This window comes from Oryctolagus cuniculus, chromosome 11, assembly GCF_964237555.1.
Source record: "Oryctolagus cuniculus chromosome 11, mOryCun1.1, whole genome shotgun sequence".
Lineage (NCBI taxonomy): Eukaryota > Metazoa > Chordata > Mammalia > Lagomorpha > Leporidae > Oryctolagus > Oryctolagus cuniculus.
The window spans coordinates 64,649,668-64,673,480 of NC_091442.1; the positions used below are offsets into that span (position 1 = coordinate 64,649,668).

Consider the following 23,813-nt stretch of genomic DNA (forward strand, 5'->3'; position numbering starts at 1 on the left):
ACTATTTCATTTACATATAATAAAAGCTTTATTAAAAACTAATAATTGTGAAAAATTAATTTCTGGAATGCAAAGGGGTTTTGGCTTTATGTAGTAATTTACATGTGAATCCATAGGTATTTGTTATTGCTTCAGTTGTAATTTATGTACATTTTCAGTATCTGCAAGATTCTTTTATCTAGTAATAGTTCTATTACCTACATTTTTCTCTTGGTATATTTGCTTTGGTATATTACTAACACTGCCTTTAAAAATATTTTTGTTGTCTCAACTTTGTTATTCCACATCAGAACACATTTCTATTTATCTGTTCATTCACTTAAATCTTTTATTTGCAGGGGAAATTATTCCCTGTATGAGATTAAGCTATCCACGAGAACTGTGGATTTTGAGGACCACCAGAGCTAGCCAAGTGGGTCTTGATAAGTTACTTAGCTGAAAGCATCATTTCACTAACTGCAAAGTGAGCATAATTATAGTTATCAGAGTTAAATTATATATTTATGATGTTTGTAGTGTCAAATGTCAGTACTAATTGAAAAGCCAATCTAAAATTTTTATTGAAAGGTAAAGTTCTAGATTACAAAAGATTGTTGCATTTTTAATGTGTCATCATTAAATAGCATAGATTTATAATACAGAATTAATCTAGAATTAAGATTCTCAGTAACATTTCTGTAAAATGTTTGTTCTTGCAAAATAGCATAACCTCAAAGAAAGATCTGTAGGAAAACTTAGCAAAAATAGTCGTGAAAGTAATAGAGGTAGATTATCTTCAAGGGCCTACCTTTCTGTGTGTCGTGTTAAAATACAATCAGCTGCTGCTTTTGGTAATTTTATGACAAAGTTTAACGTTTGTTTTGAAACATACCTGACATGGATTACAAATGACCAAATGTAGATTTCCTTTAAGGATTCCAGTTTTTAAAACCCAGACTCAAAAGTTACTTTGCAAATAAGAATTCCTATCCCATCAAGTTTCACCATGTTGCTGCAAAGAAGAGTAGGGCTTGCAGCATCCTTCTGCATTGCATGTGGGAAGAGATGGATGTCTGAATACTCACAGAATGAGCATATAAATGTGCTTTTTGGCTTTGTGTGGTATGTGTATGTGTGTGTCTGTGTGTTTGTGCATGTGTGTAAGCATTAGCATGTATTTGGACATACTTTTCCTGTGTCTGGCTGGTTAAATTTTACTACAATTTTAGAACCAGAATATATGTAAAGCATAGAATGTGTAGGAAATAAAGGCTTTACTTGTTTTAGTAGTACAGAGGGCCTTAATTTTTAGCACAACTCGTATTAATGCAAGGAGAAAAGGGTTTTTGGTTGTTCTTCAGCTTTTTGTTGTGTGCATCCATAGCAGATTCTATAATCAAATCATGAATGGCCATATTTCAAATTGCTAGTAGGTGTTTTGCACATTATTAGTTACTATGAATATAAAATAAAATACCAATCATGAGGAAATAATCTACAAAAAAGGAGATACTTGAATTCTATAATTTTGCTTTATATTTTTTATTTTAGCTCAGATCAAGTAAATACCTACAAGATGAAAACTTGTATATTTGAATTAACCAGAGATGTGCTCCTTTGGAGTCTGCTATGTTCGTTTAATCTTAGGGCAGATCACTTTTTGGGGAGTTGGGCTTTTTCATTTATGGCAGAACGACAGTGCAAAACATTACGGAGCTAGCCTTTTGTGTATAATTGTAGGCTGAAGTTTCTGTGGTTTACCTGTTTAGTGTGTATGTGTACATGTGTTTGGTAAATGCGTTCTTAGAACAGGCAGCGGCATTATTCCATTAAAATTATATAATAAAGTGAATGTATAGTATATGAGCTAATAAAATATTTGAAATAAGGAAAAACTTTTTAAGATTTATTTATTTATTTGAAAGAGTTACATAGAGAAAGAGATAGACAAAGATTTTCTATCTGCTGGTTCACTCAGGTGGCCACAATGGTTAGCTCTGGGCCAAGCAAGAGCCAGGAATTTCATCTGGGTCCCCCATGTGGTTAGCAGAAGCCCAAGCACTTGGACCATCTTTTCCCAGGACACTGGCAGGGAACTGGATTGGAAATGGGGCAGCTGGGCCACAAATCAGCACCCATATGGGATTGCTGATGTTGGAATCGGCAGCTTCACCCACTATACCATAATGCAACCTGGAAAAAACTTTAAAAGTAATACCAGGAATAAATTGTAGCCAGTTGAGATTGTTGAAATTACTGATTCGTTGTGTTTACTTATAAAATTTTATTTATATTATCATTTGTTTTTAGCATCATTACTAAAGCATCAAATTTAATAAATGATTCTCAATCAGGTTTGTTCTAATGAATAAACAAAGTATTCTATTGAGTCACATCTAAAGTATCCATCAGAAATATTTTGTAAGAGATCCTATTAGGGGCAGGGGTTATAGTGTAGAGGATAAAGCTGCCACCTGAGACACCAGCATCCTATATGGCACCTGTTCATGTCCCAGCTGCTCTGCTTCCAATCCATCTCCCTAATGATGGGCCTGGGAGAGAAGCAGAAAATTGCCCAGGTGCTTGTGTTCCTGCACCCATTTGGGACCTGGCTTAGGCCTGCGCTGGCCGTTGTGGCCATTTGGGGAGTGAACCAGCAGATAGAAGATCTCTCTGTCTTTCTCTCTCTCTCTCTCTCTGACTTTGACTTCCAGATAAATAAATAAATCTTGAGAGAGAGAGATTCTATTAAAAATTAAGTAAAGAGCAAGTGTTTGGCCTTAACACCAGTTAAGATGCCCATGTCCCATATTAAGAGTATCTGGTTTTGATACCTAGCCTTGGCTCCTAAACCCAGCTTCCTGCTAATAACACCCTGAGAAGCTTTGGTAATGACTCAGGTATTTGGGTTCCTGCCACCAACTTGGGAGAGCTGGATTGAGTTACTGGCTCTTAGTTCCTGGCTTCAGCCCCTACTGCTGCAGGGATCTGGGGAGTAAAGCAGTGGATGGAAGATCTGTTTCTGTTTCTTCTCCAGAGATGTGCTATATAAAAGAGGACTCATTTATTGGCTTCTTTATTCTTTAAAAGTATCCTGATTTTCTTAATTTTAAAACATGGGTTTAACATTTATGATACCAGTAGTAAAATTATCCTAAGGTTATATTTATCTAGTTAAATAAATTGCATTATTCTAACAAACAAGAAGAAAGAAAAGGAAGATAATACTAGGATCGTACCTGCTTATAGGAGAATAATTGAATTCCTGATCGCAGGATTGTTTATTTTTTCCACATTTGAATACTTGGTTTTGCTGGTCTAGCATAGAAACTATAGATAGAATCTTTAATACATCAGAACAGTGATGTCACAGTGGTTTTGGAAATCTCTTCTCTCACCTGTAACTAAAGCATAAACTCTTCCTGTTACTGTCCTCATTTTATTACAGTGGCAGGATGCAAAAGGGCTATAAATGAGATGATTTATTGCTGTGGGTGGTGTTTAAAATCTGAATGTTTTAAGTTTGATGGAGCAATGAAGGATGGAGCAAGCTGTGAAGCTGCTCCAGCTAATCAAGGGTAGAAAGATATAATAGTGGTTTGTATTGGTTGGTGTAATATATAATGCAATAATTTTATTGATTGGATAAAATGTACCTTAATTTTTTGAGATTCATGTCTTAAAAAGTACCTGAATTAAGTGCTTTATGAAAGAAATTATAATTGATCACTTTCATTTAAAGCTCCCTTCATTATAACTATTTTAGTATAACTGGCTGCATGATGAAATTTTTTTTCTTCCAGTGTGAAAAACTCAAATTACTGTCTCCCATCATATACTGCTTATAAGAACTATGATTATTCAGAACCTGGAAGAAACAATGAACAGCCAGGCCTCTGTGGCCTAAGTAACTTGGGAAATACATGTTTCATGAACTCAGCTATTCAGGTAGGTTTCTCCAAAGTGAAACTTGTTTTTCCTAGAAATCATTAAATCATATTGTATAAAAACAATAGAATTGGGTTTTTCATGTCAGAACATGAGTATTATGTGTGTTTTGAGTGTTTATATTCTAATGGTAGATTTTAGCATACACATTTGGCTCATTCATTCTGCTGGTAGTATTGTTTTCCTCAGTTAGGTGACATGTGATTGATGATTGTATTGTAAAAGATTAAATGTCACTTCATTAAAAAATATAATTCCAAATAGAAAATTTAGTTTCCCTGAGAAGGGAGAAAAAAGCTAGTGAGATCTCTAAACTCTGTTGCTTTTTTTTTTTTTTAAGCTTAATGAGAAATTCAGATTTTAGAAATGGGAAACTTTGTGAGCCTCCTTTTGTACATGTATTATAACAAATTGCCCTCCAATAAAGGTCTTTTAATTTGAGAATATAAGGAATTCCTGCCCTTTCCCCTTCCTTTATATGTCCATAAAGCTTTTTTTTCTTTCTGTTTTACTCTATACCCTCTTCCCACTTAACTTGTTAAATAGTCTCATCTTTGATTCTGAAGAAATGAAAGGTTAATTTTTATCATTATCACTGTATATAAAATGAGGTCTGGTTATTCAGTTTCTCCTTTATAGATAAAATTCTGTTTTGAAAAGCACCCAAATAAGCTGGCGCCGCAGCTCACTAGGCTAATCCTCCGCCTTGTGGCGCCGGCACAGCAGGTTCTAGTCCTGGTCGGGGCGCCGGATTCTGTCCCGGTTGCCCCTCTTCCAGGCCAGCTCTGTGCTGTGGCCAGGGAGTGCAGCGGAGGATGGCCCAAGTACTTGGGCCCTGCACCCATTGGGAGACCAGGATAAGTACCTGGCTCCTGCCATCGGATCAGCGCAGTGCGCTGGCCGCAGCGCGCCGACCACGGCGGCCATTGGAGGGTGAACCAACGGCAAAAGGAAGACCTTTCTCTCTGTCTCTCTCTCTCACTGTCCACTCTGCCTGTCAAAAAATTAAAAAATAAAAAATAAAAAATAAAGCACCCAAATAATGATAGAACATTCTTGATATTTGATTTTAATACTTTTTGTCCTTTTGGTGAATTTTGAATTTTTAGTTTAAAATCTGAAGTTTTGTTCTGTATTCATAGTTTAATACTGAATCACCTATTCCAAGGAAGGAACTTCCAAAGATAGAGATTAAATGTAGAGTATGGATTGATAAGGATGTTAATACAATTTTTGATTAACTGAGAAAAGGATGTCTCTACTGTCCAGTATTCTAAATGACCTTTTGAACATTGTCATGAATCCAGCTATCTCCTAAAATAGACTTGTCCTTATAACATTCTTAGAAGATTAAAATTTTACCATCAGAATTCTGTAGTCTGAGAATTATCAACCTTTTAGAACCTAGAGAAGAGGGGGCTTATATCATCAGTCTCTCCTTTGTTGGTTTGCTGCTGAGCCACTTGGGAAAATAACATATTTGCTGAAACAAATATTATATAGGTTAATAAATTCTTCCATTAAATATATGAATGAATAACACAATTCATAAAGTGAGTTACTTTATTCAAAACTAGTACTGGGATTCTAGCACTAGTTAAATATAAGACATTTTAAATTTTTGCTTTATTTTTCTAGAAGGATAGAAAAGAAGGCCATCTTAGAGAACAAGGCAAAATGTATTATTATCCTGATAGTTCTTTAGATAAAAAACTGAAGGACATTGGTACTAAGCTTTCAGAGATAGATTGGGAAAGCAAATTATAATTGAGTTTGGATTTCTGTTTAGACTATTCTCCGTGATCACTAAAAATCATCTTCATTACCATCTCTAGAAAATATATTATGTAAACAGTGGATACAAAAATCCCTATTCTTAGATTACCAAGTCATACTAATTTTTATTTAAATCCTTATCCTTGCACTGCCAAAATTATTTTGGTGCCAAAGCCTTTTTTTAATTATATTTTGGTATAGAAAACCAATCTAGGTGCTTTTTCAAAAGATGTTTTTAATGGTATAGGCATGAGAAATTTATGTGTGTCAGAAGAGAAAAGAGGCTTAATAATTCATTGAAAGTTTTGATCAACATTCAGACTAAATTCCTTGTGGGGAAAAAAAAAGTCCATTCTGTTTCTATGCCTTCAATGTAGCCTGTTTAGTATTATCTCCATAGGGATAACTAGCGTCTGAAAAATGAGTGTTAAAATTAAATCTCTTAACCAACCACATTGAGCTAGATTTGGCATTTATTTACTTTCCTTGTATATTATCTATTATGTTTAAGGTATGAGAAATTTTGTTTTATTCATCTTGATTTTGTTCGGAGCTATTTTACTGTAATAAATCAGTATATCTATTGCTGACCTTCATCTGAAATGTCATAAGGGTAATGGTTTATAATTTTATAGTAATGATCATAAAGAAAACTTTTTGATTAAAAATTTCAGCAATGAGTACTTTATGCAATGGATATCATTTCATGTCTTTATCTTAATTGGAAAACCAACTCTAAAACAAGTTGAAGAGAAAAATTAGACTTTATTTTTATAGCTTTTGGTTTTTAATGCAAACCCACAATTAGGAAATCTAGGACGTTAGGTTTATTTTCATAAAAATTCTCGATGTCATCTCTCAAGCTGAAAAATTTAAATGTCAGCTCTCAAGCTGAAAATTCACAGTGAGAGGAAATACTGAACGATGCTGGTAGCCTTTATTCCTGTTTCATGAACATCCATTTAAGTTCATAGGTCCACAGGTGAAAAGAGTTATAAGTAAATAACAGCTACTTTCTGATATTTTTTCAGATACTGGCTCCACAGTTAGGCTTTCTTTCAAGCTTCCTTGTAACTTTAAAAGAAATTGTTTTTATGATCTTCAGACAATATTAGAAATGTTTCTGTTGGTGATGAATTTTAATGTAACCTATTAATTCAATTATCCTAAAAATGGTAATCATTTTAGTATGTTAGATGATACAGTTATTGATATATCTAAAAAAATGACTGTGACAAGCAGGCCTGTTTTTTATGTGAAAGTGGCTTATGCTTAGCCTATCAGCCATCCTGAGAATAGTGAAATTTTTTGGTTGCCTATGATTACAAACTAAGCAATACAAGCCTAAGTGTGATTTAATATTATTGTTATGTGCTACTCAAGATTTTCTCTGATATAACAAATGGTATGAATGAGTATTAGCTTTTCTTGGTGATTATAGTGCTGCCATGTAGTTTCAGTTTATTAAGCTAATATTTATTTAGTGCTAAGCATTCAAGGGTACTTCAAAAAGTACATGGAAGATGGAGTTTAAAAGTAAGTTTATTTTGATGAGAAAACATTTGAAATCCATGTATACAAGGGATCTTCAAAAAATTCATGGAAAACGCATTGTTAAAATTGTTCAATTGTTTTGGTACCAAAACTTAAATTTTTATTCCATTTTCCACAAACTTTTATAAGTACCTTCCCTCATTTGGGAGATTTTTTTAAGTAGATCTTGACCTTATAAAGATTACAGCCTAAATAATAAGATTTTCAAACTTTTTAGTTTTCAGCATTAAAACCTGTCTTTAAATGTTATGAGGAAAGTTTAATTGTATCCACAGTATTTGAACAGAGATAGTAAAATTGCTTTGGTTGGGTGGAGTGCCCAGAACTCCATATGCTTTCCATTATTTTCCTTGATATCCTCAAAAAATTCTCATGGATCCAGGACTCTGAGAACAAGTTGAAAACCATTCTCTGGCTTTAAGCACACAAACTCATGCATAAAATATTAATAATATAGTTGAGCCCAGTCTGTGGCTACCTAGGAAAGCATAGCTTTTCTGCTTCTTAACTGTGTTAACTTTGACAGTTTATTTACTAATTTTTCTTGTAAGATGACTAGAAAATAGTGGTAACCGTATCTTAGTTGTATTGCAGATTTTATATGAGACAAAGAATATAAAGCTCTTAGAATAGTCTTGTACATCATAAATACTGAATAGATACTGGAGTCATACTGTCCCCTTTTTTTTCAATTCACGGAGTTAAGCACAGTAGCTCTGGAAAGATTCTGTCTTCCATGGGCCCTATGTTTGTTCTTCTTTCTTACAAGTCTTATTTTGACTAGACCTTATGATCAGAGAAGAACAAAATATGTTTTTCCCTCCTTAGTATTATCGCAGTTGTGGTATTAATCTCTATCCTGAACTGTGTTCTTCCTAGGCAAACCTGATAAGCAAGGGACATAATAAAGTAGAACTGTTCATAGGTATTCAATCTGTAAGACACTCCGAAACTCAAAATTCTTGTGTTCAGGTTATCCCCTCACCTCAGCCTCACCTTGCAGTTATGGTTTATAGGTATATACCGCTGTGTCCTGGTGGTATACATAACATAACAAAATAGTTCTATAGTACCCTAAATCTATTGCTCCCTCCAGAGAATGTCTAGGTTTTAGAATTTATGTTATTGGAGTTCATTTTAATTAGCATTAGTTCAGAAGATTCAGGAGCACTCCAACCCTTGTCTTTCTCATTGTCAAGGCCTACCTAGGAGGCTCATGATTGGCTTCCTGGAAGAAGCAACTCTTCAGATGGATTTCAAGCAAGGGAGTGATGTGGTCTTTTCCACTGGAAAGCAGCACAGCGTAAGATGGTTGTTTTAAAACTTTACTTGGACATCATAGGGCTCCTTAAATTCTAGGACATCACTGGAAGAAATGATAGTAATCAAGGATTTGTTCATTATTGTCATAAAATATAAAATGAACTGGGATTCCGAGCAATTTCAAAGTCAGATGTTTTCTATGATATGTTGAATTAGGAAAAAGTTTATTCCGTGTATTCAGCAGAAGGTTAAATAGAAGGTTTCTTTGAGACTTAATTTGAAAGAAAGTAATACTACATAGAAATAACATTGTTTAAAAAGCTAGAACTTCATTGCATTGTAAAACAGTGAATAAGTCATTATTAAAGCTATTATTTATATGTAACATTGCTACATAGCTTAGAATTAAATATAATGCTACCCTGCTGTCAACTTGAAACTTTTGCATTTATTAGAATACAGATTCTCAGAAACGTAGTCAAACATGAAACTTTTATTTTATTCAAACTACCAACGTTCTATTTAAGTGAGTAAAGCTTCAATTAAAACAAAAAACTTCACCCCAAGACATTAAACAGTCTTTAAAAACTGTTCAGGATCTTAAAGAAAATGACTTGTTCTGATAAATTGAGAGAATGTGGCTAACTAAAAATTTGAACTACTTCTTTGTAGGCCAAATTTTTTAGTTTAACTCAGGCTATTAATCCCAGTTATTTGAGTTCCTTCAACATTATGTGCCAAAAATTGCATAGCAAACTATCCTAAAAAATATGTTGAATCTTCTGTCCGATGACAGCTAAGTCAGGTATTTCTATTTGATAAAAGCAAAAACAAAAATAAGGAAAACAGTTTTAATTGCATCAGAATCACTCACTCTCTGAACATGGATGTCAGTGTTTGACTTTTCCCTTTGTTTAGATTAGAGGGACAAGTATCCCTTTCTGAAAGGAGAAACAAGATTGGAAAAGGAAAACCTACATTCTGAGGCAGATGATTTTAGTAAAAAAGTGTATGTAGTATAATTTTATAAGAATGTCATATTCACAACTAGGGCAGAAATGGTATCTCAAAGAGAATGCTTTTCCTTTGTGTACTGGCAAACAATTTGTCATAAAAATTTGCCTTTCTTAATCTCAGATGAGACAAGACAATCTGCTTTGTCTGTTCTTCATGTTTGTAGTTAGTAAGCAAACTTCTTTAGGATTAACATTTCTAGTTTTGTGTTAATGTAGACTGGTAAATGTTCTGTCTATCCCAAATTCTATAATGGTAAAAATGACATGGAGTCATGACATAGAAGGAGATTATTTTAAAGAGTTTTAGATAATTACCTTTTATTCTAAAATCAAAATGGTTTAACATTACCCTGGCTATAAAAGATGAATACAAGTTTAATAATGTAGTTGTGTTCCCCTATACCCAATATGTGCAGGTTCCTCGTCACCAGATTTAACCAAATGTGGATAGAAAATATTCAGGAAAGAAAAGTTGCACCTCTACTGAACATGTGCAGATCTTTTTTCCCTATCATTATTCCCTAAACAAGATGATGTAACAACTATTTACATGTCATTTACATTGCATTAGATGTTATATAAGTAATCTAGAGACTATTGAGAGTATACCAGAGGATTGTGTAAGTAACATGCGAATACTGTGCTATTTTATGTAAGGGATTTGAGCATCGATGGATTTTTGGTACCTGTGGGTTTTGTGAAACCTGTCCCAAACAGATACCAAGGGAAGTGGGATGACTATTGCATTACAGGGATGGCATCTTAAATCAGCAGTTATAATTTGACAGAAGTATCCTGTATTGGTTTGAATAATTATTCCAAGGGCTTTTATTTGTATATGAATGGAAAACATAATGGGAACTACAGATTTGCTTCCAACCCCCTAACCAAAAAAAAAAAAGTTTACTCGTACTACTTAAAATCAAACAGCTTACTTCCTTTCTTAAGGTCAAAATCTTTTAAGATATTTTTTTCCTCAGTGAGTAGTAACACCATGAAACGCTGTTGATCAGATGATACTAAAGTGTTTTGGGCTTATATTCTAAATTTTTATAAATTAATATTATTGAATAACATTAGAAAATATAAGGAGATTGGACTGATTCTTGAAAAAGTGAAAACTACATTAAATCTTTCCTAGGACCTTGTTGTCTTTTGCCTATTTCTTTTAAATTTCATTTAGAGTCTCATAAGTTAAATCCATGATTACCAAAAGTCCCTCATCTATTTAAGGTTTTTTTCTTTTAATTTCATTCATCTTGAGGCCATCTTCTTCCTTGCTTCCTTCCGTCCTTCCTTTTTTTTTTTTTATTTGACAGAGTTAGAGACAGAGAGAAAGGTCTTCCTTCTGTTGGTTCACTCCCCAAATGGCCGAAATGGCCGGCACTCCACCAATCTGAAGCCAGGAGCCGCCAGGTGTTTCCTCCTATTCTCCCGTGCGGGTGCAGGGACCCAAGCACTTGGGCCATCCTCCACTGCCTTTCCGGGCCACAGCAGAGAGCTAGACTGGAAGAGAAGCAACCGGGACTAGTGCCTGGTGCCCCAACCAGGACTAGAACCCGGGGTGCTGGTGCCACAGGCGGAGGATCTTTCTTTTTTGGTTTGTAAGTGGATTAGTTTGTGATGATGCTTGTTACATATGATTACTTCATTAGTGTCACTATCACTTTGAAAATAATATATTTCAATTCAGTATTTCAGTACCATATATGTGGGAATCAATTACTAAATATTATCAATCACTTCTTAGAAGTTATTTATAAATCGTATTATTCCAAGCAGGGAGAGCATCAATGAGTTGGTTACTGGAACCATTGTTCAATTAATAATGAATGGCTAGTTCTCATATAAACCCATTTTGAAGCATTAATAGCCCAGAATTTAATCTTTCAGCCTCTGCTAATAGCAGGACCCTTCTTTGCATAATACCAATTGTTCTTCATATCAGTTTCACTCTCTTAATTTCCTTTTCACTGAGGTCTATGAGTTTGGGCATAAGTATCTCTACTTCATTAATGAGAAAACTGAGGCAAGCAAAGTTTAAGTGATTTCCCAGTCTCTAGTACAAGTCAGTAAATGAATTAAAACTAGGTTTCTATTTAGAATGTGACATAATATATTTTTTCCTCAAAATTATAGTAATCAACTTATAAGAAATGCCCTTAAATATGGTTTATTTTGGTGACATAACAAAATTTACCATTTTAACCATTTTTAAGTGTACAGTTCTCTGACATTAAGCATATTCATAATGTTTTTAACCACTAAAAATGCTCTTATGTAATTGCTAAATAAATGGCTTCCATAATATACAATTATCCCCTTAGGAAGTAGTAGTATTGCATCATTCAAAGCAGTTTCTCTAAAAAGTTATATGCACACTTACTCATTTGATGATGAGTGTTCAAAGCTATTTAAGCACTCCTCTTAGAATTTCTTTTATTTTTCTGAGCATCACTGGTGAATATTTTTACTATTTTGTTGATGAGGTGGACTTTCAAAAATCTGAAATCATTCAGAGCATTATCTTCAAAGCATTGTAGGTGATCATTTGATATATTCTTTTTTTTTAGGATTTTATTTATTTATTTGAGAGGTAGAGTTACAGACAGTGAGAGAGAGAGAAACAGAGAGAAAGGTCTTCCTTCCATTGGTTAACTCCCCAATGGCCCCAACAGCCGGAGCTGAGCTGATCCGAAGCCAGGAACCAGGTGCTTCTTTCTGGTTTCCCATGTGGGTGCCGTGGCCCAAGGACTTGGGCCATCTTCTACTTTTTTGCTTTCCCAGGCCACAGCAGAGAGCTGGTTGGAAGAGGAGCAGCCGGGACTCGAACCGGCGCCCACATGGGATGCCAGTGCCACAGACAGAGGATTAACCTACTGCACTACGGCACCGGCCTCCATTTGATATATTCTTGAAATTATTTTATCAGCAAATATTTAGGGCTTACTAATAATGCTTTTTACTCTGATAGACATTAATTATACTGTGGTGAACTGTTAAATTGAAATTTACAGTCTACTTGGGAGGAGGGAGATAAATATGAAGTCAATCACAAATTATCATAAGCCTCATGAAGGGAAAAAAGTGGAATGTTGTGAGTAAATAACAGGAGCCTATAGAGCAACAAATTTGTACTGGGTTATCATACTCACCCAAAGTACCATTTGAATCATGATCAAGGAGTTAGTTGAGTTAAAGGTAGCTGAGAGTTATTAGATGGAACCAAAGCAAGTGCAAAATCCCTAAGAGGCGAAGTTTGAAGAACTCAAAGAGTAATATGTGGAAAAATGTATTTAGGGCATTAGGAAAAATTGAAGAAGTAGACAAAAGCCAGATCATATGAGGAGAATTTGAATGTGAGTGTGTTTAAAAGGAATTGAAGGTTCTGCGACCTAATATATTATGTTTAACTTCTACCTGGTTTCTTTGCTTCTGTTTAACCCCTTCAGCCTGTGTTTATATTAGCACCAATCTTTTTCAAACATTAAATATTTATTTTTACTCTTTGCCTTTATTACCAACTACCTTGCTTCACTCAGCAAAAGCCAAAGTCTTTAAGAGAAAGTATAAGCTTTATAAGATCTGACTTGCTGCTGCCTCCTTTGCTACCAATTCCTTTCCTCCATGCCCATGTCCCTCCATCCTTACACACAGCAAGAATGTTCCTCTTTAACAGTCTCTGAATTTCCATTTTCCTGTACCTGTAATATCCCTCTCTAAGTATTTATATCTTTACTCTTTCACTTCGATTGTGTGTCTTTTATCAGGTAGCTTCCCAAACACCCTTTTTAAAATAGTAACTGTTCTCCCTGCATTCTGTACAGCACACATGGTCATCTGACACACTGACACACTCTTTACAGAAATTGTGTTTGTATATATCTCCTTACTCCCAATTAAATAAACACACACATATATAAATATAAGATCAATAAGTGGAAGTTCTTTGTTTTCAGTCGCTGCTATAACCCCATTACTACTTCTGGCATATAGAACGCACTCAAATTACTGTTAGGTTAAGGGTACCACAAGTGTTCTCTAGTTTCTGGCTTGTACAAAATGATGGATATAACCATTGAATAAAATCATAGTGGTTGAAGGAGGGACACAGTAGGATGGGTTGATTTCAGGTGGGGAAAAGATGCTGAGTTCACTTTAGGCATGTTCAGTTTGTGATGCCAATGAAACATCCAAGATCATCGACCTAGGAACAGAAATGCAAATAGCCATCTAGGTATTGAAAATCGTGGAAATGATTGCATTTGAATTTGGGTGTCTGAGAAAGAGATCTCATGACTAAAGCTTGCAATAAACATTGGAGTGGAACAAAGAAATATCCGCCATAATAGGAGAAAAGGGAGGTGTTACCTATGTAAGTGTGTCTTGATTATGTGATGACTTCCACTATCTTCAAAATACAAGACTAGTGTTGAGATCTTATGTGAAGTTAGGGTCGTCAGTTTAGAATAGTACAAATTTTGAGATTTTTCTCCAGCACTGTTCTTAAGAAGTATAAAATATATAATTCAGGTCATTTAGTGTTGGAGAAAGAAAAGAACAAAGGAATTAGGAACAGCTAAATTAATTTTCTTTTTTATTATTATTAGCTAATTTATTTACCTGACCCAACAAACATCCATTACTAAGCATGGTTCTAGACATTGGTGATGCAGAAGTTAAAAAGAGAGTGCCTGTCCTCTGGAAATTCATGATCTAGTGAATGAGAGACCTATATAAATAAATAAGATATAATATGTGATAAAATAGAAAGCATAATGAACCTAATGTCATGGAAACAAAGAGAGCTATTGGGGAAGTAAGTGAGGTTTCACAGAGTTGGGTTTTGATTTCATTTGGTAGTATATATTTCTATTTGGTATGACTTAAAATTTCCATATGGTCATAAAGTAGAGAATTACCAGAGGTAAAGACTACAGCATTACTTCTCATGCTTGTTCATACATTTTTCTCATCCAGATCCCTATATCAGAAGTCTGTTTTGCTTCAGCAGAAAACATCCTGTTTATACAATCACTAAACATATATTGGAATGTCTTATATATGCTATTAAGGTTTTTTTCACATGTGTGCCAACTCTAAAAAGAGAACTATCTATAATATTTGAACAATATATAATGCTGATTCATAATCCCACAGTTATGTGCCACATTTGATATTTGAGCAGTATATAATGCTGGTCCATGATGTCTCAGTTGTATACCAGATAATACTGCCTCATCTATATATATTATATTTGATGTATAATTATGTATAAATATATATAATTATTATGAATATTTCCTAGGGCTTTTGTAAGTATATATACTTTGTAAGGAGTTTCAGTATCTAAAAAAAAGTTTTTGACAAAAATGTTAGTTTATATGCAAAATTGTAATAATAAAACATACTGGCCGGTGCCACGGCTCAATAGGCTAATCCTCCGCCTGTGGCAGCGGCACACCGGGTTCTAGTCCTGGTTGGGGCGCCAGATTCTGTCCCGGTTGCCCCTCTTCCAGGCCAGCTCTCTGCTGTGGCCCAGGAGTGCAGTGGAGGATGGCCCAAGTGCTTGGGCCCTGCACCCCATGGGAGACCAGGAGAAGCACCTGGCACAATGCGCCGGGCGCAGCACGCCGGCTGCAGCGGCCATTGGAGGGTGAACCAATGGCAAAGGAAGACCTTTCTGTCTGTCTCTCTCTCTCACTGTCCACTCTGCCTGTCAATAATAATAACAATAATAAAACATACTTTCAATTTTCCACTTAGTGCGTGCCATACCAAAATGTATCTGTTTTCATAATTATGCCACCACCTTCAGGGAACCTCTGTTAAGTTTCCTGACACTTGTAACATTGTTTCCTCTTTGTTGGCTACCTTTAACCTCCCTTCTTCCTTCCTTTCAGCAGATATACAATAGTCTTTATATTTAAATTAGATGGTGAAATGAAGAGGACTCATGACCTTGAGAATGATCTCTGCTTTCTTCCTACTTCCTCATCTCCCATTCAGTAGTCCTTGTCTCACTTGAATCTATACTACCTGGATTCAAATCCTAGTTATATCATTTGTAACTCATGTGACTTTGGATAAGAAACTTAGTTTCTTCATTGTAAAAATTATTATAAGGTGTTGAAGTATTTGGCCCAAAGTCAAATTATGTATCAACTACTAATTATCACTATCACCATGAATATCATATCACCTCACAGAAATTGTTCTCAGAAAGGTCATTCTTGTCTTGCTGTTTGCTGGGTTTCTTCTACCCCTTTTACCTTTGGTAAATTGTTATGTGTTTATTTACCAACAAATTGCAAATCTGTCTCAATCATAATTTCTGCTTCCTGAGTTTCCCTCCAATATGTAATTATTAAATGGTGGTTCCTGCCAAGATAACCCACAAATTACAAGCTCAACAAGTCCTGTAAGACTAATCCTGATTTCTTATACTTCATAGATTCAACCATCTACATGGTAACCCAAGTCAAAGACCTGAGGATTATACCAAATTCTGTTCTTTCCACCTTTTAAGTATCACTTCCATTTGTCCTTTCTTTTGCCGCAAATACACTGTTTCATTACTTCACCATCTTCTCTGTGCACTATTGAAATGAATCTAAATCATCTTTTTGTTCCACCATTTGCCCCTTTCCAACCCACTTAGTATACTCCTCCAAATTAATTGTTTAAAAAGCAAATATGATTATTTAGTTATGATAATGGTACATTTCAAACCTGTTTCCCATCACTTACAGAATAAAACTCAAGCTGGATCCTGCCTGCTTACCTCCCTAACCAAGTCTGCTTTCAATTGTTAGAATTTTTTGTTTCAAACTGCTTTATGTATACTATTACCTCCTCCCTACTTGCCTTTTTCCACACTTGCCCCCCTTCTCTATCCCTTTCTCTTGGATAAGTAACTGTTACACCATGGCAATCATAAAACAGAGGCTGTCCTTGATTTTATTTTATATCCCCAATATTTAGTATAATACCCGACAATAGTAAGTTCATTAGAACAGTGTTTCTCACGACATGTCTGTGGACAAACAGTGCTGGTGAACAATGAAATAAATACAGAAATTTTAAGTGATCAAAAACTTATAGGGCAATTTGGGTAATTTTAAGTCTATTAAACCTAGGAAAAATGGGCTTATTTTAATTTGATTTTTCTAGTGCTTTTTTTATTGTATCTTCCAGAAGTATGCATCTGTGATGATTTGAAATTATTTTAAAAAAAAGATGGTACTTCTACACATATGGTTTCAGAAGCACTGAATTAGAAAAATCATTTTACCGGAAATGTTTGGAACCTACTCTTTAACAGATAATATTTTAGAGCTGTCTAAACTCAAAAACTTAATTAAAAAAAAAAAAACTATAGCTCCAGTTGAAAAAAAAATTATAGCTCATATATTTACTTTTAAAAAAAAAAAGGTTTATTACTTATTTGAAGACAGAGTTACAGAGAAGCAGAGGCAGCGAGAGAGAAAGTCTTCGATCCACTGATTCACTCCCCAGATGGCTGCCACTGTGGCTGGAGCTGAGCCAATCTGGGGACAGGAGCTTCTTCCAGGTTTCCCATGCGCGTGCAGGGGCCCAAGGACTTGGGCATTTTTCCATTGCTTTTCCAGGCCATAGCAGAGAGCTGGATTGGAGTGGAACAGCCAGGACTCAACCAGGGCCTATATGGTATGCTGGCACTGCAGGCAGCGGCTTTACCCGCTACGCCACAGCACCAGCCCCAATGTATATTTGCTTAATGCAACTACAGAATCAGAACTTCCAGTGTATATTAAGTACAAGAGATATTATTGCTTATGTCCTTCAAATATAACCAATCTTCTATCACTAGAAACACTCATAGTTTGGGCTATCACATGGTTCAGCTTATTGTGATTTATGGGTCTGTTGTAATGTAATGATATGGAAAGGTATGTTTTAGTTGTTTTGCTTAAAGAATATAATAATGATGAAGTTTTTAAAAAAAATTTTTTTTTGCTATTCCCTCCTGTAGGCCTTTGCAGGAAAGCTAAAAGATTAACAAAATATACAATTCTTAATACTCATTTATTCAAAAAAGTTCCTTTTCTGAAAATAATATGCAAAAGACTTAGCATGCAAAAAATTATGAAGATCCATTGTTTTCTCTTTAGCTGTCTTGTTACATAAAAAGTTGCTGTTCATATTTATTTCATTGTGAGGCAGTTTTGAATTACTCATGAATTACTGAATTTCATGCAGTAGGAGATATACTGAACATCAAAACTAAAATTCATATGCTGTGGTTTTTAAAAAATAAAACAATTTTGTTTCTTAGTGTTATTAGAATCATTTGGTTTTAGCATACTTCCTATAAAGTGAATATCTAAACATAAAATCTTTGCTGAATAGCCTGTTCCTAAAAATTTTTTAATTTTAAATCAGACAAGTGCTATCATAGTCTAGTAGTTTTAAAATGTCATGTAAATATACCTGACCTGAAGTTTATGGCCTTGGTGGTGATGTAATAATCATTAGCACAATGACTTTCATATTTTTGTCAGAGATAGGTACTCTATCCAGTTTCTTTCTGCTTGCAATGTGAATATCAGTGGCTCTTACATAATCATGATTTCTTTAGCTACAGTATGTACTCACCACAAGTTACAGAGTTGTGGTCTTTTTGAGAAATTTAGAGTTCTTCCTAAATCTTACAGATGGGAGATGAGGAGAAGGATTGATAGTACTAACCTGTAAATTGTTTTCCATTAGTTCTTATATTCTCAGAATCTTAATTCTTCATTGAATTCAAGTGGTTTGTGAAGTAGAAATACCATAAAATTTGAAGGAAGGGACAACAGCAGAGATTTTAAGTGCAGTTTAATTTCATTCATGTCTTAAGCATAGAGACCATATATAATAAAGTGCTAGAACAACATCTTTGCCCAATTCAAGAAACCTGTCTTAAAAACACTTGGACTTTATGTAAAATTTCAACATTTTAAATGGACTATGCTATTCATTAACTACTTGGTGAGGGGAGAGGGCAGGCATGGTACCAAGGCCAAAATAGAAGTTTAAAAAAAAAAACTTGTATCCGTTTAAACTTCCATGTTTTTTCTTTTTAAAAATCTTGAGGACAGAATGGAAATGTAAAGCAAAAGACAGCTCTAGTTGCATTCACTTGGAAAAGTAGAGCTCTTTGGAGTTGATCTCTCAAATCTAATGAGATTTGCCTTTCCTGGGGAAAAAATAACAAATATGAGAATAGCAAATGAATATCTCATTTTTAAAATCAACTTGATAATGAGACAAGCCTACATTTGAAGTACTTCATGGTAAAAGATTACATCCGACTTTTCCTTTATCACTTACTGTCTCATTACAGAACTTGAGCCAAATCCTAGAAATTAACAATGTTTTGGAATTACATAGTACATTTTCAGAATGTGTATACTATTGTCATGACAGATGGCATATCTGAAAATTCTTTATCTGCCTTACTTTAAGATCAAGAAGAAAAAAGATTGAGGATATTCTACCTGACATTAACTGTGAATTACTTCAGGCTTTATTTCTAAAGTATAACAAAATGAGAATGAATCTTATTTTAGATTGGGTTTTTATATTTAGTATTGGGCAATTTGAAGATGAAGCTATTTTTTAAAGAGTTGTGAATGATGTTACATTTTGGTCAGTTTACAAGATGAGTTACACAACTCAAAAGCTTTAGGTAATCAAAAATTTAAGTTTGTTTTCTTTCCTGTTCTAGTTACCGGTTTACTAAAATAGTGAGCATACATGATCACTTGAGAATTGGGATTCTGGAGCACCTGAACAGAAAGGGAGTGGTTCATATTCAGCATTACAAAAGACAACTTTCTCTTTTTGAAGGGGATTACTTTGACTATTTTCCAGGTACTGGGGAAATTCCAGATTCATTGCAAGTTATGGGATGGCTATTAATTATTCATTTCCTAAAATATATTGATTACAGACTTGAGATATGATTATATATAGAAATTTGACTCCATCAAATTTTAAAAGTCCTATATAGCAGTTTATAGTGAAGTACAAAATTGAAATTCTTACATGTGTCATTTATAATTTTTCAGAGAACTCCACAAACATCAGTTTTATTGATAAGAACATACTTAGGGGAAAAACTTTTTGAAAGTAATAGGAAAGCAATAGAATTTGTGCATGTGTGTATAAAGAAAAGTGTGCCATGCAGTCTTATCTTTCCAAGTAAATAATGAAAGTTTATGAAATTCATATTTTTTCAAATAATATTCTAGTTTCAGAATTTTGAGTTAAGGAAATTTATAACTAGAAACTTTTTCATGGAGTTAATACTTTATAAAATATTTGAGTGATTTATGCATTCCCTATTGAAATAATTCTTCAGGATTGGCACTAGATACAAATTTGTATACATGTAGCCAAATATTCATTGATAAATGATTTCTTTAGAAACAGTCCCTATAAAATTTTTATGTCTTTTTCCAGGTTGAAGATTTAGAGAAGACAATCTTTCATAAATATGTTTCATTTACATAAATTTTAGTTATATATGTTTATCTTCATAATTGTTAGGCCATTCACAATAGTTACTTTCATTCATCAGGAAACTTCTTCAGGCATGATTTGGACTTGTAGAACTTTTGGATAAGTTAGTGTTGTAGCAGGGGCAGTTCAGATATCTATTTTGGTGAAGTGCTTTCCTGCTGCTGCAAGTGTTTCTACTATAGTTTTCATTCATTCAACATACCTTTGTTAAGCTGGGTAGCCATTGTACTAGATCCTGGGGTAAAAGAGTGAGTGAGACATAGACTTTGTTCTTAAGTGCACTGTAAGTGATTTCAAGGTATAACATTAGCCCAGATAAAGGACTATTAGTTTTTTGAGGCACTGAGGAACTTGTAATACTTAGAAGATATGCTAAAGTGAGTATCAAAGAATAAATAGGCATTTCTTATCACAGAAGAATATTCTAAGCAGAGGGGAAGTGCATGTGAAGACTCAGTCTTAATACATTAAACTAAGGAAAATGTCTTAAGATTCCTAATTCTGATTAAAGTGTTCTTTTACTACTTGCAGTTTCTCATATAAAATTATATATGCAGGTACAAGCAGAGAACCACAAAGCCACTTAGAGAAAGAGACTCAGTCAGTTCTACTTAATAAATAATTGACTTGTACGTACATCAGCCTTTCTTACTATTCCTAATGAATCAACTTTTTAGTAGCTTGTATCCTGGAAATTCCAACCATTCAATCATAGAGGTTAAATTAAAGAATGACAAAATGTCTACCATATACTAAATTTGTATTTTAGTTATTTACCCTTAAATCTTGAAATTCTCATAACAATTTTTGCATAACAACATGCAAAGAGGACATTAAACATTTAAATAAAAGTCTAATCTTTTAACAAGTACATTTACCTGTTGATTAATGCAATGATTTTTTTGAACTTTCTGTTTTGCTTTAAGAATTGGAACTAGTGGTACAGAATCTTTCTCTTCAATTTGATTAGCTTTGTTTTTAACATGATATTGTAAAATTCTACCCAATTTTAGGACCACCTCTAGGCACAATGATAAAATACATATGTGGCTTAAGATATATATGTGTTTTATAAAAGGCACATTGCTTCATATCTGAACTTCATCTTATTGGTGATGAACTGTAAGATTTAGTTTTGACACTGAAGTTTGGACATTTGTCAGTTTCATGCAGTTGAACTGTAATAAATTAATAGAGGTATTACTCCAAATAACTGGTAGATGTGTCACAAAATTTATAAGCAACCCCAAAATAGCATGCTTACTGTTTATATAATCTATTTGTTTTTCAAGATAAATTCATGTACTCATTCTTTGCTAGAAACAACCATGTATGTTAAGAAAGTTTAAGTTTTGTTCTATTTTACTGTCTAGAAAGCATTGTGAATGAAAGGTCTTCAAATAGGCACAACATATGTTTTGTGATTTTTTTTTTTATCCATATTATGTAGTACTCAAGGTGCCTTACTGATTAATAGGGAAGTTTCCTATCTCTACATATATGAAAGGAATTGCTTTGAAACTGACTCATCTGATAGGAAAATTATATCCATGCAGTAGAAGAGTCTTTCAACTAGGTGCTTTAGAATTCAGGTTATGGTTTTTATTACTAAAAATTATGTAAATTGTCATTATTCTTGAAAACATTATGTTTAATGGCAACAAGTCCAGGAGAACAATTTTCTCACCCTTGTCAAAGATGTTCATATTTCAAAGGTAGCCTCATATGGAAAGATCAAATAAATAATTGTATAATGTAATTATGAAAAATTTTTAAACACTGACTTTGTCCTGCCAGAATTCTGGCATTCAATACTGTTATAATATCACTTGGAACATGGATATATTTTTGTTTTACTTTTATTCTAATTATATCTTGAAATTTCTACCCAGAGTCAGGAGAGCTTTTAATGTTCCTACTGGTCTTCATATTATTTTAAAAGCATACTTTATTCTAATGTAATGATGTTTTCAGAATGAAGGAGAAAAGTCTGGCATCACCTTAGTTTTGTTTTTGTTTTTTTACTTTACTTGAGAGACAGGTGGAGAATGAGAGCTCCCATCCACTGGTCCACTTACCAAATGCCCATAATGTGTGGTAATTGGCCAAGTTGAAGCTGGGAGTTGAGGATTTAATCCAGGAACCCACTACCTAGGCAATCACCACTGTCTCCTAGGGTCTACATAAGCAGGAAGCCAGAGTCAGGTGCCAGAACCAGTTATCAAGCCTATGTATCTCAGTGTGGGAACATGGGCATCTTAAACACTAAGCTAAATGCCTGTGCCACCCTAGTTCGTAAACTATCATAATTTGTGTATACAACAGTGACTATTGAACTTTTGTATTAGTATGCGTTGTAAAATTTGTTAGAAAAATGTAGCCTGTGAATTTCTTGAAATACTATGTTCAACAAAAGTAGAATGCTGTTTTAGCCCCATTTCAGACTAAATTGCATAAATTTAAATGTTGGTTGTGATGTCATCGCATGTATTATAAGCAGTTATCTATCATCAGAACTATCTCTGTTTTGTTTAGTTTGTAGTATTGAATTATAATTAGTTGCAAACCAGCAGTGTCACTGTGAAAATTGGTACTGGTATCTTTTTCAAGGAGTTCTAAAAAATCAAAGTGGAGGCTTACTGCAAAGCAGATAATGGGTTGAATGAAAGACATAAGAGTGGGAAAGTTTTTAATAAGTTCTGCCCTTCCTTTGGTTTAATATTCAAATAGAAGTGCTTGAAGATACTTTTGAGATGATTCATTAACAAGCAAATACATCTTTCCCACATTTGGTAATATTCCATTCAACAAGAATTTAATTGAGTACTCTGTGCTAAATGTTGAAGTAAAAAGAATAAAAACCAGGCAGATAAATATATGAGTAAATATAAGCAAAAAAACCATTTTTATTAATCATACATTTATCGTACACATGCTAAGTGCCAAGTGATACATGGTACTCAGTGGTGAGGATGTAAATATAAAAGCTGTCATGGAGGTCTCAGTCTATTTGCCAAGGCAGACAAACTAAAAATCAGGGTTGTAGTACATTATAAATTTAAGTGCTGTAGTAAAAGTGACCACTAAGCAATATGGAAACTTACAGAGGAAATAATATAAGAGAAACTTTATAGACAAGATGCCCGATGTCGGTGGGCTGTTAGAAGTTGGTAAGGCAAAAAGAGTACATTTTCAAGTATACAGAGTAATGGTGCAAAATCACAGAGTGACAGAAGTATGGAGTTCAAGAAACAACAAATAATCAAGTAAGGCCAGATATGGATAGAAAGGGAAAAAAGATTGGCAAAGGATGAATCTACATAGGTGGGCAAAACACAGACCCTTCTAATTATCTGGGGTTCTAATCTAAAAGCATGCAAGGACCATTATCTATAGCAAGCAAGTTACGTGATTTAGATGTACATTTTTTTTAAATCACTCTGGATACTTCTGGAAAGCTAAAAAATATTTCTGTATACCTGAAAGCTCTTTGCAAAATCAGGATACATGTGAATAATTAAATAAAAACAAAGTTCAGGAATCAGTCTTATTGGAGCCAATACTGTGGCACAGTAGATTAATCCTCTGCCTGCAGCATTGGCCTCCTATATGGGCACTGGTTCTAGTTCGGCCTGCTTGTCTTCCAATCCAGCTCTCTGCTGTGGCCTGGGAAAGCAGTAGATGTCCCAGGTGCTTGGGCCTCTGCACCCATGTGGGAGACCCAAAGGA

The 23,813-nt window shown here is 34.2% G+C and overlaps 1 protein-coding gene across 20 annotated transcripts in view; it reads left to right on the forward strand.

The window, feature by feature from the left end:
* Positions 1 to 23,813, forward strand: part of USP15 (ubiquitin specific peptidase 15) — a 128,112-nt gene that overhangs the window by 79,115 nt on the left and 25,184 nt on the right. For 7 of the 20 annotated variants that reach the window (XR_007919692.2, XR_011380128.1, XM_070052556.1 and 4 more), the window contains one exon: positions 3,783 to 3,927. Coding sequence is in view for 13 of the 20 variants with exons in the window: in XM_070052556.1 (XP_069908657.1) it covers positions 3,783 to 3,927 (145 nt within the window). In the remaining 7 variants the exon portion in view is untranslated. Of the gene's footprint in view, positions 1 to 3,429; positions 3,577 to 3,782; positions 3,928 to 8,456; positions 8,561 to 19,287; positions 19,434 to 23,813 lie in introns of those variants that run through there. The other 13 variants (XM_070052558.1, XM_070052559.1, XM_070052560.1 and 10 more) reach the window with 7 other exon arrangements.